This window comes from Sarcophilus harrisii, chromosome 3, assembly GCF_902635505.1.
Source record: "Sarcophilus harrisii chromosome 3, mSarHar1.11, whole genome shotgun sequence".
NCBI classification, from domain to species: Eukaryota; Metazoa; Chordata; class Mammalia; order Dasyuromorphia; family Dasyuridae; genus Sarcophilus; species Sarcophilus harrisii.
Window position 1 is genome coordinate 413,267,309 of NC_045428.1, and position 23,165 is coordinate 413,290,473.

Consider the following 23,165-nt stretch of genomic DNA (forward strand, 5'->3'; position numbering starts at 1 on the left):
CATAGATTTGACAGGGACCTTAAAACTATCCAATCCAACCTCCTTCGCTTCTAGCATCACAAAACAGGAAAGTACAAATCTCATTGGTTATCATAACAACATCAATTAAATAATGAGATGCATATACAGATGAGGGTAGGATGGGCTTAGGTATTGCATATCCTTACTTTCCACAGTCTTATTGATCTAGAGTTTAAAGAAAGACTTAATATCATTCATTACTTCTATTTTTTCATTCCTTCATTTCATTACTCAATACACTGGCATGTGCCAAGGCTCTGTGTTAAACATTACTGGCATAAAGAAAAATAAAAAAGAAGGATTTGAAAGTAAAAGATAGTATAGGATTGAATTTATTCTCCAAGGGTGTAAAATATAGGAAGGGAGGAACATGTAGCCAGCAAGAATAATGACTTGGGACAACTTTGAGGGAGATCACAGGGAAGATGAAGAGTAGATGTGGAAAGAATAAGCCAGAGGAGAAATGAAAAAATAAAAAATTACAATTGAATACAAGAAATTCAGAGATATTAAACATGAAAGTGGAACACTAAGGGTAATGGCTACATAAAGGGTATTGCCATCCTGTGAGAAGCTGAGGTACCGTGTAGAAGGTCATGAGAGTTAAATAGGTTAAGACAGTATTTGAGGGACTTTTAACATGGTATGTTGAATTTCTTTAAAATGAGATTAGGATTTGGATTTCGTTTGTTCATTAGGTTTTTGTAAAGCACTGTGCTAGGCACTGTGGAGGATATAGATTCAACAGAGTTCCAGGGCTCAATGAGCTTAAATGGTAAGAACTGGACATAGGGAATAAATCCAGGAATTGGTTCCCAGTAGCCTTTAAATTAGACTTTTTTATTGAGCACTAAAATGACTATAGAAGTAGAGAAAATTTATTAGCTACTTATGAGCATATATGCAACAGTTAAGACTGTAGGGTGGCCATATGCTCTCTTTGCTGGAAAGCTATTGCCCTACAATAACTTACAAGGTAAGTCAAAGAACATGATGCTTTGAGAAGCCAAGAAAAATAAAAAGAATAGAATTATAATGATAATCCTGGGAAGGATTCAAACCACAGTGTCTCCAGAAGAGTGTTTGGGAATTGGATACCAAGTGACTCATAATTAGCCAGGTACTATAATCCTTCCATTGTCTCCCCTACAATTCTCCCAAAGAATAGACTTTGTCCTGCTGAATCTTGTACAAAATGAGATCTAAGCCATATATTCTCACTATTTTAATAGAAGGAAAAAAATTAACTCCACCAATAATAAATATTCTTTTACACCCCTCCCCACCAAAAATATCCTTAAGGAAAGTAGGATAGAAGGTAATTGGCAGGACTAGAATTATGGAAGCTAATGCCCATATGCTTCAGGACTTTTCATCAGAGTACAGAGATCTGCAATTAATCCGGCCTGAGGGAAGATATGTTTTACAATCTTCAGAACAACATAATCTATATGCCTTTTTTGACTTTCAATATCCAAATTTAAGTCATAACTTTTAAAATTTATCTGAACAAATAATACTGTTACCAGATAATTGGTAGGACTAGTATGAGGTGGTATAAGGAGGATGTGAGCAATGGGGTTGGGGAAAAAGAGAGGCATGGAGAACCAGAATCTGAAATTAGAGCCTGGTATACCCTAAATGTGGTAGTGTGATATCACAGTTGATAAAGTGTTGGCCCTCGAGTCTGGAAAATCTTACTGAGTTCAAATCTGACCTCAAAAGTCTTACTAACTGTGTGACTCTGGGCAAATAATTTAACCCTGTTTGCTTCAATTCCTCATCTGTAAAATGAGTTGGAGAAAGAAATATCAAACCACTCTAGTATCTTTGCCACAAAAACCCCAAATGGGATCAGGAAGAGTCAGAAACCCACTGAAAGTACAGATTTGAAAGGTCAAATTTCTAATGAATGTTTTAAAACAGATTATAGACACATTTTTCAGATGTTTTTACATAATATGTCAGTGAAGAGATTCCCCCCCCCCGGCAGGGAAAATTTTAATCTATTTTCATCTTAATATGAATCAATATACCGGCTACAATACTGAGACAGCAAGTTGAGATAAGGCATGTTTCCTGTCCTCATAAAGCTTGTAATCAGATTAATGTAATACACTCCAATCACCATTTATTAAGTACCAGGCTGTGATCAATATCTTCTTCCTGACTTTCCCAGAGTCTATCTCATCTGGGCTGAACACCCTTTTCATCTGAGTAAGACTGACTTTTCTTGAAGTTTTTTCAGTCTATCTAGCTCAAGCTGGAGAGTGATTTCATTCCATTGGACTGTTCAGAAGCTTGGTTTCATGTGGTTTTAAAGGGAAACTGGGAGAGTTCGAACAGCTTACTGACTTTATTTCTTCATCTCAGTTGTACCCCATTTACCTCAGGAGCAGAGCTCCACCTTAAAAGTAAAAAAAGAGAAAACACCAGAAGGAAAGGAAAGGAAAGAAACAAGAAATAGAAAAGAATTTTGATCATGGAAAGCTGCCTTTGATCAAGGCGGACCAAAACCCAAACTCAGATGAGAACAGAATATCCACAGAAGAAATCTCAAAGAATGAGATAAATTTGTTTCAAGTCCAAAGAGCTTCTTAGAACTGTTCATAAAAGACTTTAAAAGGCAAATAAGAGAGGCAGAAGAAAAAATGAGAAAAGAAATGAAAAGTATGCATGAGAGTCAACAGTTTGGAAAATGAAGGAATTGTCTAAAGAAAACAACTTCTTAAACAGTAGAATAAACCAAATGGAGAAAGAGATACAAAAGCTTATTGAAGAAAATCACACATTAAAAATTAGAACAGAGCAAATGGAAGCTAATGACTTTGAGAGATTGCAAGAATCAGTCAAACTAAAAAGAATGAAAAATGGAAGAAAATGTGAAATATCTCACTGACAAAACAGCCAGGCTGGAGAATTGATCCAGAAGAGACAATTTTAAAATTACTGATTTATCTGAAAGCCATAATCAGAAAAAGATCTTGGATATCATTGTACAAGAAGTCATTAAGGAAAACTGCCCCAATATTCTAGAAACTGAGGGAGAAACACTCATTGAAATCCAAGGAACATTGTTATAAAATTTCAAAACTATAATCTCAAGGGAAAAAATACTGCAAGCTGCCAGACAAAAACAATTCAAATATCAAGAAGCAACAGTCAGGATTACCTGTGGTCTTCCAGTTTCCACAGTAAAGGATCAGAAGGCCTGGAATACCACATTCTGAAAGGCAAAGGACCTGGGTTACAACCAAGAAATAACTACCCAGTAAGAGTCAGCATCATTTTCAAAGGGAGGAGATAGAGCTTCAGTGAAATAAAAGACTTTCAGTGATTCCTATTGGAAAAAACAGAACAAACAGAAGATTTAATTTACAAACACAGGACTCAAGAGAACCATAGAAAGGTAAACACGGGGAAATATATATATATATATATATATATATATATATATATATGTAAAGATTAAACTGTTTACATCCCTAGACAGGAAAAAAGTAACTCTTGAGAACTGTCTCTGTCACTGGGGCAGACAGAAGGGGTCAACATATGGACTGAGGATGTGGTTGTGAATTGGTCCCTGATGTGATAACATTAAAGAAAAAAAAATTAAGAAATGGGAAAAGCTCTGTACTGAAAAAAAGAAGAAAGGGGAGGTATAATGGATCAATTAGTTCACATGAAGAGGTGCAATAGACCAATTACAATTGAGGGAAAAAGGAAAGGGGATTAGCATTGTCTGAAACTTGATCTCATCAGTTTTGACTTTACAAGGGAATAATTTAATCACTCAGTTAAGTTTAGAAATTTATTTAATCCTATAAAGAAGTAGGAAGAGAAAGAGGAAACTAAAAGGGAGGAACAGGATAGAAACACTAGGGGAAAGGTCAGAGAAGGTTGGAAGTATTGATAAAAGATAAGGTAGTGGGTGGAGTGGGTAAAAAAACATGACTGAGGAGAGAGTAGGGAGAACAAAAGTATATACAGTAGAAAATAGTATGGAGGGAAATACAAAGCTGGTAATCATAACTGTGAATGTGAATGGGATGAACCCTCCCATAAAATGAAAGGGAATAGCATAGTGGATTAAAAAAACAGAATCCTACAATAGGTTGTTTACAAGAAATACATTTGACACAGAAAGACACATACAGAGTAAAGGTAAAAGGCTGGAACAGAATTTATTATGCCTCAGCTGAAGTTAAAAAAAAAAAAAAGCAGAAGTAGCAATTCTTATCTCAGATAAAATAAAAGTAAAAATAGATCTTATTAAAAGAAACAAGGAAGGAAAGTATATCTTGATAAAGGATATCATAAATAATGAAGTTGTAACAATATAATAAATATGTATGCACCAAGTGGTAGAGCAAGAAAATTCCTAGAGAAGATTTTAAGTCAGTTATAGGAAAAAATAGACAGTAAGACTATTCTAGTGGGGACCTTAATCTTCCCCTCTTAGAATCAGACAAATCTAACCATAAAATAAACAAGAAACTAAGGAGGTTAATGGGATCCTAGAATACTTAGATATGATAGAATTCTGGAGAAAACTGAATAGGGACAGAAAGGAATACATCTTTTTCTCGGCAATACATGGTACTTACACAAAAATTGACCATGTATTAGGGCATAAAAACATCAATGAATTAGGCATGCAACTAAAAAAGCTAGAAAAGGAACAAATTTTTAAAAACCCAATTAAAAACCAAATTAGAAATTCTGAAGCTCAAAGGAGATATTAATAAAATAAAAGCTAAAAAAATCTATTGAACTAATAGAACTAAAACTAAGAGTTGGTTTTATAAAATAACTAACAAAATAGATAACCTTTTGGTTAATTTGATCATAAAAAGGAAAGAAAAAAAAAACAAATCACCAGCATCAAAAATGAAAGGAGTGAACTTAACCACCAATGAAAAAGAAATTAAAGCAATAATTAGGAGCTATTTTGACCAACTGTGTATTAACAAATCTGACAATCTAACTGAAATGGATGAATATTTATAAAAATATAAATTGCCCAAGTTAACAGAAGAAGAAATAAAATACTTGAATAATCCTGTTTTAGAAAAAAGAAATTGAACAAGTCATTAATGAACTCTCTAAGAAAAAAATCTCCAGGGCTAGATGGATTCACAAGTAAATTCTACTAAACATTTAAAGAACAATTAATTCCAATACTATGTAAATTATTTTGAAAAACAGGTAAAGAAGGAGTATTGCCAAATTCTATCTATGACACAAATATGGCACTGATGCCTAAACCAGGAAGAGACAAAACAGAGAAAGAAAATTACAGACTAATCTCCCTAATGAATATTGATGCAACAATTTTAAATAAAATATTAGCAAAGAGATTACAGCACCTTATCAGCAGGATAATATACTATGAAAAGTGGGATTTATACCAGAAATGCAGAACGGTTCAATATCAGGAAAACTATTACCATAGTCGACCATATCAATAACAAAACTAACAGAAATTATATGATAATCTTAATAGATGCAGGAAAAGCTTTGACAAAATATAGTACCCGTTCCTATTAAAAAAAAACAGTATTGTGCATAGGGATAAGAGGAGCTTTCCTTAAAATAATAAGCAGTATCTATCTAAAACCTACAGCAAGCATTATTTGTAATAGAAAGAAGCTAGGTTCATTTCCAATAAGATCAGGAGTGAAACAAGGATGCCCATTATCACTACGATTATTCAACATTGTATTAGAAATGCTGGCTTTAGCAATAAGAAAAGAAAAAGAAATTTGAACAGGCAATGAGAAAATAAAACTATCATTCTTTGCAGATGATAAGATGATATACTTATAGAATTCTAGAAAATCATCCAAAAACCTACTAGAAACAATTCATTGCTTTAGCAAAGTTGCAGGATATAAAATAAATCCTCACATCAGCATTCCTTTATATTATTGACAAATCCCATCAGCAAGAGATAGAAAGAGAAATTCCATTTAAAATTACTGTAGACAAAATAAAATACTTTGAGTTCCACCTGCCAAGACAAACCTAAGAACTATATGAACACAATTATAAAACACTTCTCGCACAAATAAAATCAGATCTAAACAATTGAAAAAATATCAATTGTTCATGGCTAAGCTAGGCTAATATAATAAAAATGACAATTCTGCCTAAATTGGTCTACTTGTTCAGTATCCAAAACATTTGGTACTGGCTAAGAAATAGATCAATGGAATACATTAGATACACACAACAAAATAATTAAGATCTATAGCAATCGTGTTTTTTATAAACCTCCAACTCCAACTTCTGAAATAACAACTCACTATATACCAAAATAACGTCAAAATGGATACATGATTTGAGCATAAAGGATGATACCATTAACAAATAAGCAGAATAAGAGATAATTTATTTACCTATTAGATCTTTGGAGAAGGGAGGAATTTATGACCAAAGGAGAATTAGAAACCATTATGAAAGGCAAAATGGACAATTAAATTAAATTAAAAAGGTTTTGCACAAACAAAACCAACAGAAATAAGATTAAATGAGAAGTACAAAGCTGTGAAAAAATCTTTATAGCTAGCATTTCTGATAAAGGTCTCATTTCTAAAATATGTAAAGAACTGTGTCAAATTTATAAGAATATAAGCTATTCCCCAATTGATAAATGATCAAAAGATATGAATAGACAGTTTTCAGATGATGAAATTATATATATTGCTTAGAGGAAGACAAATTAAAACAACTCTGAGTTACCACCTCACACTTGTCAGATTGGCTAAGATAACAGGAAAAAATAATGATAAATGCTGGAAGGTATGTGGGAAAACTGGGACACTAATGCATTGTTGGTGGATCTGTGAAATAATCCAATCATTCTGGAGAACCATCTAGAATTATGCCCAATGGGCTATCAAACTGTGCATATCCTTTGACCATTACTGGGTCTATATCCCAAAGAAATCATAAAGAAAAGGACCCATATGTGCAAAAAAAAGTATGTAACAATTCTTTTTGTGGTAGCAAAGAACTGAAAAAGGATGGATGCCCATCAATGGGAAATAGTTGAACAGATTGTGGTACATAGAAGGAAATGAAATATTATTGTTCTATAAAAAATGATGAACAAACTGAATTGAGAAAGATCTGGAAAAAATTTACATGAACTGATACTGAGCAAAACAAGCACCACCAAGAATACATTGTGCACAAGAACAGCAAGAATGTGTGAAGATCAACCATGAAAGGCTTCTCCTCAGTAGTTCAGTGATGCAAAGCAATCCTGATAGACTTTGGAAAGAAAACGCCATATGCATGCAGAAAAAGAACTAAGCACATTGAATGTAAATCATCACATTCTAGGTTCATTTCTTTTTTTTTGTTGTTGTTTTTTATTTCCCCCATGGCTTTTCCTTTTGTTTGATTTTTCTCTCACAATATGATTTATAAAGCAATGTGTATTAAAAATAAATAAACTTATTTCAAAAAAATAGGACATAGCAAGTTTTGAATGGGGCACAGGAATAAAGCCAGAACAGCACTGAAGAGTACATGACTGGTACACATATACTTAAATAATACATGAAAAATGCAGTTAAAGAGGTAGGAAAAAAAAGCACTATATAAGGTTGGTATATGTAGAAACCAAGTCTGGCTTAGATGGACTATAAAGCATGTGTTTGCTAGAAATTTGCATAAAATAAGAATCATAATGCAAAATCTGGATAGGAACTCAGAGGTCATCTAATTCAAACCCCTTCATTTTACATGAGGAAACTAAGAACCAAAAATACTAATTGACTTGTCCAGTGTCACAGTGGAAACATTTTAACCAAGGTTCTCTGACACTAATGAATATTTTTTCTCCTATTAAATGCTGCCTCCTTAAGCTGGAAAAGTAAAATGCTATCAGATCGTAAATGCTCTTGATTTTCAAGTAGCAATATTACTATAAATAGTCATTGAAGTTTGATGAGCACAAGAGTGACTAACTAGATGAACACATAAGAAAGATTAGTCTAGCAGTGATGTAAAGAATGTATTGTGGTGAAGAAAGGGTAAAGTTTGGCAAATCCATTAAGAGAACATAGTCCCAATGGGTTGTAATGATGGCTTGTACTACAGTCTTAAAGTGGCAACAGAGTGAATAGAAGGACATGAGATATTAGAAAAAATGGATAGAAGTTAGCTATCAAAAATGAAGAATCAAAGATTATTCCAAGGTTCCAAACTTGGGAAACTAGATGAATAGTGGGGTCATTATCAGGATTAGTAAAGTAAAGGATTAGTAAAGGAGAAATAATAATTATAAATAATAACAAATATAATAGTACTTTCAGATTCACAAAACACATTACAAATTTTATCTCATTTGATCCTTATAACTATTTTGGGAAACAGATATTATCATTATCCCCATTTCACAAATGAAAAAATTGAGGCAGGCAAAGTTTAAGTGATTCGCCCAGGATCACACATAAGTGAGACTGGATTTGGACTCAAGTCTTCCTGACTCCAGGTTCAACACTCTCTCCCCTGTGGCACCTATCTGTTCTTACAAGTTTAAGAGAAAATACATTCTTATATATTATTTGTGTTAAAAGTTGCATCTAATGATGGTAAGAACCAGGTAAAGCACACTAAGTTAAATATTGATCCTTTTACTATCCTTTCCAAATCCTTATCTACAATAGATCCTCTATACATCTTATGTGTCCATTGTTCTTTTCATATTGTCTTCCCCATCAAATCTCATTCTCTGAGAGCAAGGACTGATAGTAGAATTTCTTTTTAGCTTCAATGCTGATATACTAGCCTATGTATATAGATATAAAATGGCCGTGTGTGTGTGGGTAATAATGTTTGGCTCACAGTAGGTACTAATAAGTGCTTGTTCACTCACTGATTTAAGGAAAGGGATAATGTTTCCATTACCTTCTTCACCACCCATAAGCATTTTGCACATAGCAAGGATATAATAATTAAATGTAATCTAAGTCAAATATATATCTTGAAGTTCTTTAGGATTCAAGAGTAGGGAGCAGAGCCAAGATGTCAGAGTAAAAAGAGCATTTGGACAAAAAAAATCAGATTGGATACAAACCCAATATGAATTCCTGGAAGAGCTAAAGAAAAAAGTTTTTTAAAAGAGAAAAAAAGATTTTTAAAAAATCAAATAAGAAAAATGGGAAAAGAAATGAGTAATGCAAGAAAATTATGAAAAAAGAGGCAGAAGAATATAATGAAGAAAATAACTCCTTAAAAATCATGTGGCTAAATAAAAAAAAAATACAAAAACACACTAAAGAAAATAATTCCTTCAAAATTAGAATTGGGAAAGTCAAAACTATTGTCTCCATGAGACATCAAAAAACAATAAAGCAAGGTAAAAAGAATGGAGAAATAGAATCAAATATAGGAAAAACAACTGACCTGGAAAAATAGATTGAGGAGAAAGAATCTAAGAATTATTGGAGCACCTGAAAGCCATGATAAAAAATGAAAATGTATTATTTATTTTTCAAGAAATTATGAAAGAAAATTACTGAGATATCTTAGAATCATAAGGCAAATTAGAGATTGAAAGAATCCATTGATCACCTCCTAAAAGAGATCCCAAAATGGACATTTGCAGGAATATTATAACCTAATTCCAGTGTTTCAAAATCAAGGAGAAAATATTTAAAACAGTTAGAAAGAAATCATTCAAATACTGAGGCACTACAGTCAGGATCACACAAGATTTTGTATCCATCACTATAAAGAAGTGGAGGATTTAAATGTGATAATCCAGAAAGCAAAGAAGTTTGAATTACAAACAAGAATAACCTACCCAGCAAAACTATACAATCATACAAGGGGGAAATAGATATTTAATGAAATAAAAGAATTCTAAGTATTCCTAATGAAGAATAGAAAATTTGATATTTAAACACAAGATTCAAAGGAAGCATAGAAAGAGATATGATTTTTCCTCTGAGGATTGCTATGACTTCAACCCAGAAATTTTGCTTTATATTCATGATTTCTCACTGGGATTATTGCAACAACTTTAATAATCCCTGTGAAAATTGGTCTTTTGCTAGGCCCTAGATGACAAAAGTGGCTCCATGTTTTACCACTGATTGATCCACCTATTCATTGGCTGGGTTAAGTCGATTTCATTAGACAGCATCTTCAAGGTTGTCCTGATAATAATTAATTTAGCAAACTTTTCTAATCAAAAGGTCTTTGTGATTAGTATTGGCAGAGACAGGGTATGAGGAGGGAGAAAAGAGGGCAGAAAAAGGGTATAATAGTTTGTCATACTGTCTGTCATATAGTATAATTGTGTGTCATACAGTCTTTTGTATGACAAAAGTATTTTTACAGTCTTTTTATTGGCTGCAAAAAAAATTTCCCTCCTCCTTGGTCCCTATAAATCTGTGTAGTAATAGCAGTCAGATATAAAGATAGATATTTAGAGTTCTGGGATCTTCATTAAAGAACACCTTCTAATATATAACCAAGCTACTGCCCATGCTTGCCCATTGATTTGAAGGACTAGAGAGTGACACTCTTCCCAAATTGTGATCCTTAATCCCTAAGTATTTTTTCTTAATACCTCACTTACAAAATCCTCACAATCCCCTGCCTCAACTTCCCTACTACTAAAGTCCATCCTCCATTGTAAAATGCTTTTCCTAAAGTGTAGGTCTAATCATGTCAGCCCCACCAACCTCCCATGCAATATTTTCCAGTGGCTACTTCTAGAATCAAATATAAACTCTTCTATTTGGCATTAAAAAAAAAAAAGAATTCAGGAGTGTATTTTATTGAATTTGATGCTTTTAGATTACACAATCACCCTTTGACTTAGTTTTACTATAATATGTTTTCTCATCTAATTTCCTTGTTAACTATTACAAGATCATTTCCTGTCCAAGTCATCTTTTTTCAGGATGAAACAAGGAAGGGGACCATTAAGAATTTCCTCTGTTCCTAAGTGGCATCTGTTATTTGCTTTATATCATCATCCAAGGCAGTCTCATTGCTAGTTTTTAAATAATCATAAAGCCATAAATTGCATTTTATATCTTAGAAGTGGCCATTAAGCATCAGAGGCAAAAAAAAAAACATATTTTTAAGATATTAAATTGTTTTCCCCTCCATCAAGGGCATTTAACATCTTCCACCTTAACACAGAATCTGGCCCAGGATGTGGAGGAATGACTGAAATAGGTACCAACTTGATGACTCTTTTTTTTTTTCTTTCCTAGCAACATTATTTGCATGGACAATGTTGCTTTACTGTTTCCTCCCAAATCCTCAGTTGCACCTAGAGCTCCAGGTGACAGCTGTGGCCCATAGTATCTCATCCTGTTTGCTTATGCATAGAAATTATGGCAGCTTTGCTTGGATAACTTTGCCAATCATCCACACCTTTGAAACCTGCACACTGTGAACATTAGAGTCAAGGGAGAATGTGTCTGAAATCCTTTTAAGAAACTCAGGGAATCAACAAATCACAATTACTCACCCCTAAGCCCAGATGGCAGTGAACAAAAACCTGAACGGCATGAATAAAGAACATTTTATGGCTCCATCTACATTACCTCTGTCTTTTTGCCTATTTCTGTTGGAATATGGACACTGTGCCATTGCTTTTCTGCAGGTTCATTCTGGTACTGCATCTGTTTCTTGGGAATTTTCTCAAGTTTCTTCCTAACCAGCACTGAATTAAACCACAGTTGGTGTAGACCACATGCCATCACTAGGTACTTGGCAATTCTGCAATGAGGTCCTTTTTAAAAAGCTCAAGATCCAATCCTTTCATATTTGTTTCTTAACACTGACCACCGAATCCTATGAATCTCTTCTCTGAATAATATTTTTAAATGCATAAAATAAAATGCATGGGATTATGAAGGAAACCACTATAATGAAATCATATTAATTATGTTAAAATACAGATACAGGGGCCTGAAATTCTTTTGCCCTTTGTTAAAAGTGAAGTTAATATCTTTGTTATCATATGTAAATTCTCCAGAGTTGATGAGTTTAAAAAAAAGAAAAAGTTGACTTTTAAAAAATTATTTAGCTATTACATGAATATAATTTATAATAAGTGCAGTGTGTATATATTTTAACATGTGTTTCTTTTACTTTAGAAAATTCATAGAAATGGGTTTCATTGATGAAAAGAGAATAGCCATATGGGGCTGGGTAAGTTTGTTTTGTATATTTCTATGCTTGATAGTCAATGTATTTTCTAACGTGTTCTGTATGGTTACCTTGAAACTATTTTCCACTGTAGAGTGAAATGAAAGTTAAGCAATATTTTTGTTTGATTAATCTATCAGTAAAAATTTATTGTTTCCATGTGCCAAGAATTGTGCCAGGTACTAGAAATACAAATGCAAAAGTAAAGTAGTTCTCAAGGAGTTTACGTGTCTATCAGGAGAGGCATGTAATGGGTGCAAAACTAACACAACATAGATACAAGGTGATAGAGGTTGTACTTACAACTGAGGGAATCAGGAAAGATTTTATGTAAAAAGTAACCCTTGAGAGGAGTCTTAAAAGAAACCAAGAATTGCAAGAAGTAGAAGTGAAGGACAGTACATTCCAGTGATGGAGGACATAACATGGAGATGAGTAATGGAGTGAATTGTTTAAGGAACAATAAGACTATATTTACAAGATTGTAAGATGAGAGGGGGTGGTGAGGTGGTGGTGTAGTATGTTATAAGACTGGAAAGTTATATTAGGGACAAGATAAATGATTAACAGGAGATATTTGCTCCTAGGGATGGTAGGAAGTCACTGGAATTTGTTGAGGACATTAGAGGAATTGCCTTTTAGGAAAACCACTTTGGTAGCTCTGTGGAGTATAGATTGACTTGGGGGAACAATAAATTTAGATCATTTAGGCCCCTTCTCCTTTTTTATTTCTAATGAATGAATTTCTTGTGAGTTGTCTCTCTCTACTGATAAAATTAACTAATAATTATTGTAATAATAATCTAAATTAACTGTTAATTGCTGTGTCTCTACTATATTTTAGAGAAGAGTGGACAAGATTATAAAAATTGTGAAGACTTGGAAGATTTAGATTTTTTTCTTTTCAAATTTTAGAAATCTTTTTTTTTTTTTGGTGTGCCCATCTTTTTTTTACTATCCATTCATGCTTCACTTATCCCCTATTTTTTTGGCATATGAACTTGTAAAATGTTAGTTCCTTAATATACAGCTCAGTCTGGGGGGCAGCTAAGTGGGACAGTGGATAGAACACCAGCCCAGGACAATCTGAGTTCAAATCTGTCCTCAGACATTTAACATTTCTTAGCTGTGTGATCCTGGGCAAGTCACTTAACTCCAATGCCTTGGCAAAAAACAAACAAACCCCGCCCCCCAAAAATATATAGCTCAATGTGGTCACCTCCTGACTTTTTTATGTTTTCTTTGCCAAGAAAATTCCTTCACCAGTCCTAATTTCCATTTTTGTGAAAAAGAGAAAACTAAGTAGCTTTCAATTTCTTATTTGTAGGTCATAGAAACAGTTTCTTACATTTGAAAAAGTTTCAGTTATTAAAAAAATGCACACTGACTGAAGTAGTGACATCCTGTTAGGCACAGCTGGTGAGGTAATGAGAATTGATGGAAAATATTGGCATATTCTCCAATTTTCTGATTAGAAATTATTATAATTACTGCTCATGAAAAATTTCAATTTTCTTCCCCTTTCAGCTGGAGGTATACTCTGACCAGCTAACGGCTATACCTTTATAGCTTTTTGCTCTGCTTGCTTTTCTTGGCTGTATTTTCTGTAAGGGGCCCCCATAATGTGGAATGAGTGAAATCAAGCCTGAAACAGAGTTTGCAGGATTCATCTCCACCCTTAACAGAGCAGTCAAACCACTCATATTGTAATGAAAGGAAAGTTATCTCCTGAAATTGGCTATTTGGGCCCTCCTAAAATAGGCCAAGTGAAAACTACCTAGACGAAATGGAATGTGGTAATAAATGAAGTGTTCCAGTGAAGTATGTAAAAAATGGATTTTCTTATTTTGTATCCATGTCGAAATCCCCAAGGTAAATGATCTCAGCACCCAACTGTTAGATCTAACAATTATATAAAAGCATAGTCATTTTCCTTTGGTTGAGCTTTTGATCCAGGTTTTAAAATAATAATAATAATAACAAACTTGTTTTTTAACTATGAGCTCTGTGTTTTCATTACCTTATCTTTCTCAGGGAACATATAGGTATAGAGGATTCACATTGATCCACTATCCAGATATACAAAAAACCTTGGAAGGAAAAAAACACATCAAATCCAAATGGCATATACATATACATACGTACATGTGTGCACACATACATACACTATATATGTGTGTGTATATGTATATATATATATATATATATATATATATATATATACATATACACACACACCTTTATAATATGTCTTCCTTACCTCCAATCTAATCACCAGTTGCCTATTAGACATTCACAACTGGATATTCTTTAAGCCTCTCACACTCAACATAGCCAAAACAGAACTGACTAACTTCCCCTAGAGCACATCCTTCTTCCAAACTTCCCTATTTCTGTCAAGGGAATTGCCATACTTCTAGTCATCCAAACTTGCAGCCTCAACTCCTCATTCTCTCACCCCACATATCTAGACAGTTGCCAAGTCTTGTCAATTCTACTCCCACAACATCTCTCACATCTGTTCCCTTCTTTCTACTCACACAGCCCCCAACTTCCTCTCACCAACACTAGCTGATCGTTCTACTTCAGGTCTTTCCCATTTCTCCTTCAATCAGCTACCAAAGTAATATTCTGAAAGCACGCGTCTAACAGCCCCCTAGCTAAATAAGCTACGGTAGATCTTTATTAATGCTGGTATAAAATACATATTCCTTTGTATGGAATTTAAATATTTTAACAACCTGGACTTAATCTGCCTTTCCAAACTGATTAAACAATACTGCTCTTCATGCATTCTGCATTCATCTAAAGGGGACTTTTTAATGTTCCTCACATACAAAATCTATTTCCCATATCTGTACCTTTACCCAAGTACTGCATTCTCTCTTTGCCTCTGCCACTTAGAATACTTATTATCCTTTAAAGCTCAGCTCAAAAGTTGCTTTCTACATAAGGCCTCTCTAGATCCCCTCAACTGTTATTGCCTCCCACAAAAAATTGCCTTTTATTTACTTTTGAATGTACATAATAGTTCTTCTGATAAAATTTAAACTCATTTCATTTTTGTTTTTGTCCCTCCAGCACAGTTTCTGGCACATTATATGTGCTTAATAAACTCTTGTTGATTAATTGACTGATTGAAAACACAGTATCTGTTTCTGCTTGATTCATAAGATTCATTTCCAAGCCAGCTGGAAGTCAAGCCCTAACTGGGAAGGAATTGAAGGAAGGGGAAAATATAGAGATATGTCTGGGTGGGCAGCCAAGATATAGCATAAATTCTGTGTGATGAGTAATGAAATAATAGGTGAGAGGGTACCAAAATAGATGATGTCTTGGCCAGTTCTGCCAGCAAAGTTACAGTTTTCCAGATCCTTTCAAAGAGTATGGAACAGAACATTTTTCCAGCCATCATTGTTCTCTTTGGGGCCCTGAGCCAAAGACACATCCATTGCACACACACACACACACACACACACACACACACAAAACAACTTACTCTCACTAAGGTGTTATCCTTAAACTCCAGCTTCATGGAGGAAAGTGTGTTTCCATGATTCCTAGAAGCTATTTAATATCTATTTCAAAGCCAAGCCTTTAACAACTATGTTTCTCTCAGTTCTATATATTTCTATATAGATGTGATTACCTAAGCAATTTGGTCTTTAAAAAAAAAATCCAAACATTTTCTTCAACATCCTAGACTAGTGAGAAAATAAAACTTTATTGAAATAGAAGGTGAACAGTATTTGCTTTGCCCCAGGACATTAGCACTGGAGGATAAAGGTTATGGGAAAAGAGTCATACTTACTTACTATGGTGCTTTTTCACTGATTGTCTCTTTTGCATGGAATGCTTTTTATACTGACCACCGTCTCTTAACTTCCCTGACTTCCTTAAAATCCCACCTTCTGCAGGAAGCCTTTCACAATCTCTTTCCCTCCTTCCTCCCAATACTTTCTCTCTGAGAATACTTTCCACTCACCCCTTGTATTTTTTTAAAAGTATTTTCATGTTGCCTCCCTACTAGAACATGAGCTTATTTTTTTCTTTCTTTTTTTTTTAACTTTTTATTGACAGAATCCATGCCAGGATAAATTTTTTACAACATTATCCCTTGCACTCACTTCTGTTCCGATTTTTCCCTCCCACCCTCCACACCCTCCCCTAGATGGCAAGCAGTCCTATATATGTTGAATATGTCGTAGTATATCCTAGATACAATGTATGTGTGCAGATCCAAACAGTTTTCTTGTTGCACAGGGAGAATTGGTTTCAGAAGGTAAAAATAACCCAGGAAGAAAAACAAAAATGCAAACAGTTTACATTCATTTCCCAGTGTTTTTTCTTTGGGTTTAGCTGCTTCTGTCCATCATTGATCAATTGAAACTGAATTAGGTCTCTTTGTCAAAGAAATCCACTTCCATCAGATTACATCTTCATACAGTATCGTTGTTGACGTATATAATGATCTCTTGGTTCTGCTCATTTCACTTAGCATCAGTTCATGTAATTCTCTCCAAGCTTCTCTGTATTCATCCTGTTGGTCATTTCTTACAGAGCAATAATATTCCATAACATTCATATACCACAATTTACCCAACCATTCTCCAATTGATGGGCATCCACTCAGTTTCCAGCTTCTAGCCACTACAAACAGGGCTGACACAAACATTTTGGCACATACTGGTCCCTTTCCCTTCTTTAGTATTTCCTTGGGGTATAAGCCCAGTAGAAACACTGCTGGATCAAAGGGTATGCACAGTTTGATAACTTTTGGGGCATAATTCCAGATTGCTCTCCAGAATGGTTGGATTCGTTCACAACTCCACCAACAATGTATCAGTGTCCCAGTTTTCCCACATCCCCTCCAACAATCATCGTTATTTTTTCCTGTCATCTTAGCCAATCTGACAGGTGTGTAGTGGTATCTCAGAGTTGTCTTAATTTGCATTTCTCTGATTAATAATGATTTGGAACACTTTCATATTAGTGGTAATAATTTCAATTTCATCATCTGAAAATTGTCTGTTCATATCCTTTGACCATTTAACAATTGGAGAATGGCTTGGTTTCTTATAACTTAGAGTCAGTTCTCTATATATTTTGGACATGAGGCCTTTATCAGAACATGAGCTTATTGAGGGCTGGGGCTATGGTTATACCTTTGTGCATAATACAATAACTGGCAAATAGTAAGCATTTTAAAGATGCTAAGTGGCTAATTGATCAATTGGCTATCACCATTCTCGGTCTCTATCTTCTAAGGAAATAATATGCATCCCCAACTTCTCACATTATTTTTGGCTTTAATATATAAACTGTCAGGAATCCATTGAATGTTAGAAACAGAGGGGACCTCAATGATCATCTTGGCCCAACTCCTTCAGTTTCACAGTAATAATAATAAAGTTACCATTTAAATAGTGCTTTAATGTTTTCAATGTTCCCTGTATATATTACTCAGGTACACATGACTGCTCTATGATTCCCATGTAATTATACCCATTTCTATTACTCTAGCATTTTTACACCAAGCATACCATACATACTCTGTGACATTGGCTTCCTTGCAGTTCTTCAAATATAACTCTCTATCTCCCAGCTTTGGGGATTTTCACTGGCTGTTCACCATGCTTAGAGCTCTCTCCTACCTCATCTTACTTCCTGGCTTCCTTCAGTCTCAGCTAAAGTATTACCTTCTGCAAGAAGCCTTTTCCATTCTTTAATCTCATTGCCTTCCCTCTGAAATTAATCTTCAATTTTTCCTGAATATGATTTGTTTGTAGATAGATTTTTAACATGTAGTATCCTCTATTAGACTACAAACTTCTTAAAAATAGGAATTTGGTTTTATTTGTTTGTTTAGCAGAGTGCCTGACATAGAGAAAATGCTTTAAAATGCTCATTAGATCGACTTACTCATGATCAATGTCAAAAGAAAGATTTGAACTCAGGTTTAATTGACTTCAAGTCCGGTGCTCTATTCATCAATCTATGTAACTCATAGAGGAGAAAACTCAGAACTAGGAAGGGCAAATGACTAGAAAGGAACAGAGCTAGGGTTCCAAGTTCTGACCTTTTCCTATTGCTATAGGTTGTCCAGTTTTTAATTAAATTTAGTATATTTCTTGATTACTCAGTAGGGGCCCAGCAATGCATTTCGTGTTCTTTGTCTAATGCATTGGAGAACTGAGTCATTTAGATAGATGAGATGTAAGTGTAAGGTCTATTTAAATTACTAGGCTTAGACTGTCAAGTTACAGCTTTACGTAGTTAATATAATGAAGCCTTTCTGACCAGGTGGTGCTGAATAAGCAATAGTTCAAAAGATGGGTTCCTATTTCTTCTGATAGCTAAAGTAAATTCAATCAATAGAGATCATCAACAGTGAAAATGGGGGTTATGTAACAAGAGAAATTATGTGTCTTTGCATTTTTCAGTCTATTAGAAGGAGGACCATTGGAAAAGACTCCAGCATACTTGTCATAGTTATTTTGCTGTTATTATTGTTCAGTCATTTAGTTCTGTCTGACTCTATGTGATTCCATGGAATTTTTCTATTTTGGTTTTTTTTTCCTTTCATAAAGATACTAAATAGTTGCCATTTCTTTCTCCAGCGTGAGCTTCCTGGGGCAAATAGGGATTAAGTGACTTGCCCATCATACACCATTTTAGCTCGCATCTTCCTGACAACAGGCCTGGTGCTCTGTCCTCTGTATCACTCAGCTGCCCCACTGTTACAGCAGTACAGAGCCATAAATATCATTGAATACCTGAATTTTTTTGCTTCAGGGTGCTAACTGGAGAAAAGAGGGCTTTGTGCTTCCTTCCTAAAGCCTACGCAAACCCTTATAGACCCTTAGAAGCATAGAATATACAAGTCTCCCTGAAGGTGAGTTCTATCGTTATGGCCCTTCTCTCCTGGAGGTGCATTCCCCTTCCCCAAACATTTCTGAGCATAGTTTCTTTGGGGGACTATTTGCCCCTTTCTGGGCCATCATCTCTCCCTCTACCCCATTTGGGGAGTGCCTACAGTCATGTCACCCTCTAGACTGTCTGCTGGCTTTGTCCCCAATCAACTGAGTTTGTTCCAGTGCAAGCTATGTTCACTTAAAGTGTTTTGTAAATCTCAGCATGATTTCCTATGTAAATGAAACTATGTTTTAAATTCTACTTTAAACAAAATGGCAAGATGCCTCTAAGTGCAAAGGACAGCATTCTAGAATTCTCATTTCAGCTCTGCTAAGTGGGCTCTTTCTCACCTCTGGTACCCACTCTGCTTAGGAGGCACACCCACATTTCAGAGAATAAAAAGTCATCTCTACTTGTAGACTTGCTTTTCCAAATTGATTGAGATTTAAAATGAGCATCCATGGTCATTCTATCTCTCTGGGAATTTTGACTTTTCTTTCTATAAACTGAACTTATTTAATTCACCTTAGATGGAATCTGGAAATTTCATCTAAAATCAATGCGATCATTCACATAAAGAGGGGTCATAAATTATTCCAAAAGATTCTGACCCAAAAGTCTTGAATGGGACTGATTGCATGAAGTATTTCTCAGTATTGTCACATGATCCCTGTTCTCACCTTTGGGACCTTGGGAGGAGGTCATTTGATCTCTGGAGGAATGAACTTTGAATCTGAGATATAGGAAGTTGCAGGAAGTGACATGACCTGTGGGAGGCAGCCAGCATTAGTGACCATTGATCAAGGAGGGTTACATCCTGTTAGTCTATCCAATGAGAAGGCTCAAGTCTTTTGCTTTTGAACCCTAGACAAGCCAGAAGCTGGTCAGGGTCCAGGAGCACATGGTGAAGTTGGGATGGCTCCCAGATGTTTCTGGGCCTCTCTCTCTGCAGGGATTAAATAAATGGTTTCTCTTTACACCTGATAATGTCTCTCATTAGTTAATTGGATTGGGAAGGGGCTCTTGTCCCCGACCTGTCCCACACAGTCTGAAATAAATGTCTTTTATGAGTATCATTCTTTACTTTGCAATCTATGGCCAGTTTTTAGATGTAGAAGTGAAATGCAATGGTACCTTATTTTTCATTGGGAAGTATGAATTATTTCAATAAAATCAAGAACAATAGTGAGGTTTACAGAGGGCTTTATGTGCAAAGATCCCAAGCTCATTCTACAGTCATTAGAATCTAAAATTAAGAGTGAAATTTAGCTTCAGTTCCCAAAATAGTTGTTGTTAGTTCCTAATCAGAACAAATTATTTTTACATTTCAAATGAAAGCTTGAAATAGGTATAATATTGTCACTTACCAAAATTATTTCCAAAGTATTTAGTTCATTCTGTCTTTAAAAAACCCACAAACAACAAAAAATACATTTTTCTCTATCAAAGCTTATTTATTTTAAAGAGCTTCTTAGGCAGAGGCTGGTTATAGGATAATTTAGATGGTTTCTCTTTATTCAGGATGGTTTTTGCTAATGAGTATGCTCTATAACCATGACCCACTAAAGGTATTTTTTAAGAGTTGAAAATTAAGTAAAGGTCTTAATAATAATAATGAATATTTTTTCATTCATTTGCAATCTCTGGTCAATTTTGAAATCAATTTTCAGGAGCTATCAATATGGACTGGCCAAAAGGTGCCTCAGTCAATTGTTGAATTTAGTAACTCTTGAACTTTTGTCTTATTGCATTCAGAAATGTACTTGAGGGTAACATAATCAAGAAGGACTTTCTCACCTCATTTCTTATTTTCTTTTTATCAGGCCTGTTGACTGAAGAGAATCAAAGGAAAGACTAAACTGTACCCCTTGTGGCTTTTGCAAACAATGGAATTGCACTTGCATTTTTCCTTAGGAGTATGGTTTTCATTATTTTTGTGTGTGTGATTTATTCAAGAAAAATGATTTTTTCTTGTAACAGGATCATTGTAGGGTTAGAGATGGAAAGGAAACAATTCAGAAGATAAAACAAGACTTTTCCTATTACTAATGTTCATAGCTCTTTAATTACTTCTGTCACGTTTTAAGAAGTTCTATTTAAATCCACCCACACTCACAATTTCATACTCTTCCTCAATTTTTTTAGCAGTAAAATGTGCAAAAAGAACAAAAAAGGTCAATGCAAGTAAATATATGCTGATTTTGATTAATTTCTTTCCAGTCCTATGGTGGATATGTTTCTTCACTGGCCCTTGGATCTGGAACTGGTCTTTTTAAATGTGGAATAGCAGTGGCTCCAGTCTCCAGTTGGGAATATTATGGTATGAAAACATCTCATAAATATTAAGTTGGAAATCATTTAGCACAAAATCACCCTGTATATGAAGCTGCTTTTTTTAAAAAAAGCAAGATATATTGCCAAATGTACCCCTATCATGAGCAGGTGGATAAGAATCCACAAGTGGATATGTTCACTTAAGTCATTACAACTGCATTACAATAGAATTATTTTGTTTTAAGAGCAAATTCTCACTTATATATTCATAATTCTTATTGTCTCTGAAATTCCTTGTGCTACCTTTGAATTTAATCTTTAAAAACTGAATCAAGTCCATAACTTTACATGCTACTACATTGCAATCATAAGACTTCCAAGCACATCTGGTGTGAATGAAGCCCTGGGGCTGAGATGTCACTGAATCTACCCTACACAATTTGAAGGTGCCAAGTCAATAGCTCCAGGAATTAAAGACATTGATTTTACTTCAGACTTGCATTTTCCCCATGCAGTTTTTTTTTAATGTCAAAATTCATGTAGGATGGATTAAGTGATTTGAATTAATTCTAGTAATTGGTCAAATAAGTTTTCCCCAGTCAGTCTTATCTCCCTCTCTGGGGGAAAGTGGAGATGGGAGAAATGACAGGAGGAGGGGGGTTACTGAGGTATTGAATAGAGGCAAAGTAAGAAAGGAAAAAATGGTGCCATAGTTTCAAGCTGTTCTCTTAACAACAATAGCAAAGATATGCCTTTGGATATTATTTCTAGAGAATGTTATCTTGGAGTGTAATTCTTCTCTATGCACCCCACTTTTTAAAATAAGTTTGCAGGTGATGGTAGAGAAGTTGAAACTTGGAGTCCACTCCTTCCTATAGTAACAAAAGGCTCCCAAGATTTTGGATATATTGCTTCTCTTTATCACATCCCTTCCTTTCTGGGGTCTAGTTTGATCAAAAAAGTACTTGTTACTATGGTCCAATAGGAGAAGCTCCTGCATAGAGGCTCTGATGACTATATGATTATTGGAACATGGTTTTTAAAAAGGTCACAAATTTCAACCAAATTAATTTGATGGGATGGGAAAAGCATTTGTATGGGTGTTTTGGAAAATAAAGGAATGTACATTTATAATCTCTTACAAAATTGTATTTCAGCATCTATCTACACTGAGCGCTTCATGGGTCTTCCCACAAAGTCAGATAATCTTGAACACTATAAAGTAAGAATTTTATATTTTCTTCATTCTGTGATTTTAATTTTGATTGTACAAGAGAATTTTGAAAAAGTCATTTAGAATGCATGTTTTAGATTCAGGACAACTAATCAAAGGTCCCAACTCTTTGTCCCAACTTGTAAAGCAGAATGTTGCCAAATAAGACCATATTACCTGACCATAATGGATGCTTAATGTAACTGTTGAATTAAATGGAATTTAGTTATTGTTCCTTTTTAATGCTACCCTCACCACTACTTTAGACATAAATTGTCAAGGCACTGTTTATGTCTACAATTAACATTTGGTCAAAAATCATTTTATTAATCATCTACTACATGTGAATGAACACTGGGCAAGAAAGGAAAAATACAAAGAGAAACAAAAGTCTCTACCCTCATGATACTTAGTCCATTAAGGAGGAAAGACAGAACAGATTGCTAAAATATAGATTATTATATTAAAAAGTGCATTTGAGAATTATAAGACAAAATATTATATAATGTTCAAAGGGGATGACAGGAGGAATCATTAACAAACAAAAAGTGAT

At 34.5% G+C, this 23,165-nt stretch overlaps 1 protein-coding gene across 2 annotated transcripts in view; it reads left to right on the forward strand.

Moving 5' to 3' along the window:
• FAP (fibroblast activation protein alpha) overlaps window positions 1-23,165 on the forward strand; it is a 96,027-nt gene that overhangs the window by 68,841 nt on the left and 4,021 nt on the right. For both annotated transcript variants that reach the window (XM_031960576.1, XM_031960575.1), the window contains 3 exons: window positions 12,159-12,213; window positions 21,346-21,445; window positions 22,557-22,621. In XM_031960576.1, coding sequence (XP_031816436.1) covers window positions 12,159-12,213; window positions 21,346-21,445; window positions 22,557-22,621 — 220 coding nt within the window. The remainder of the gene's footprint in view (window positions 1-12,158; window positions 12,214-21,345; window positions 21,446-22,556; window positions 22,622-23,165) is intronic.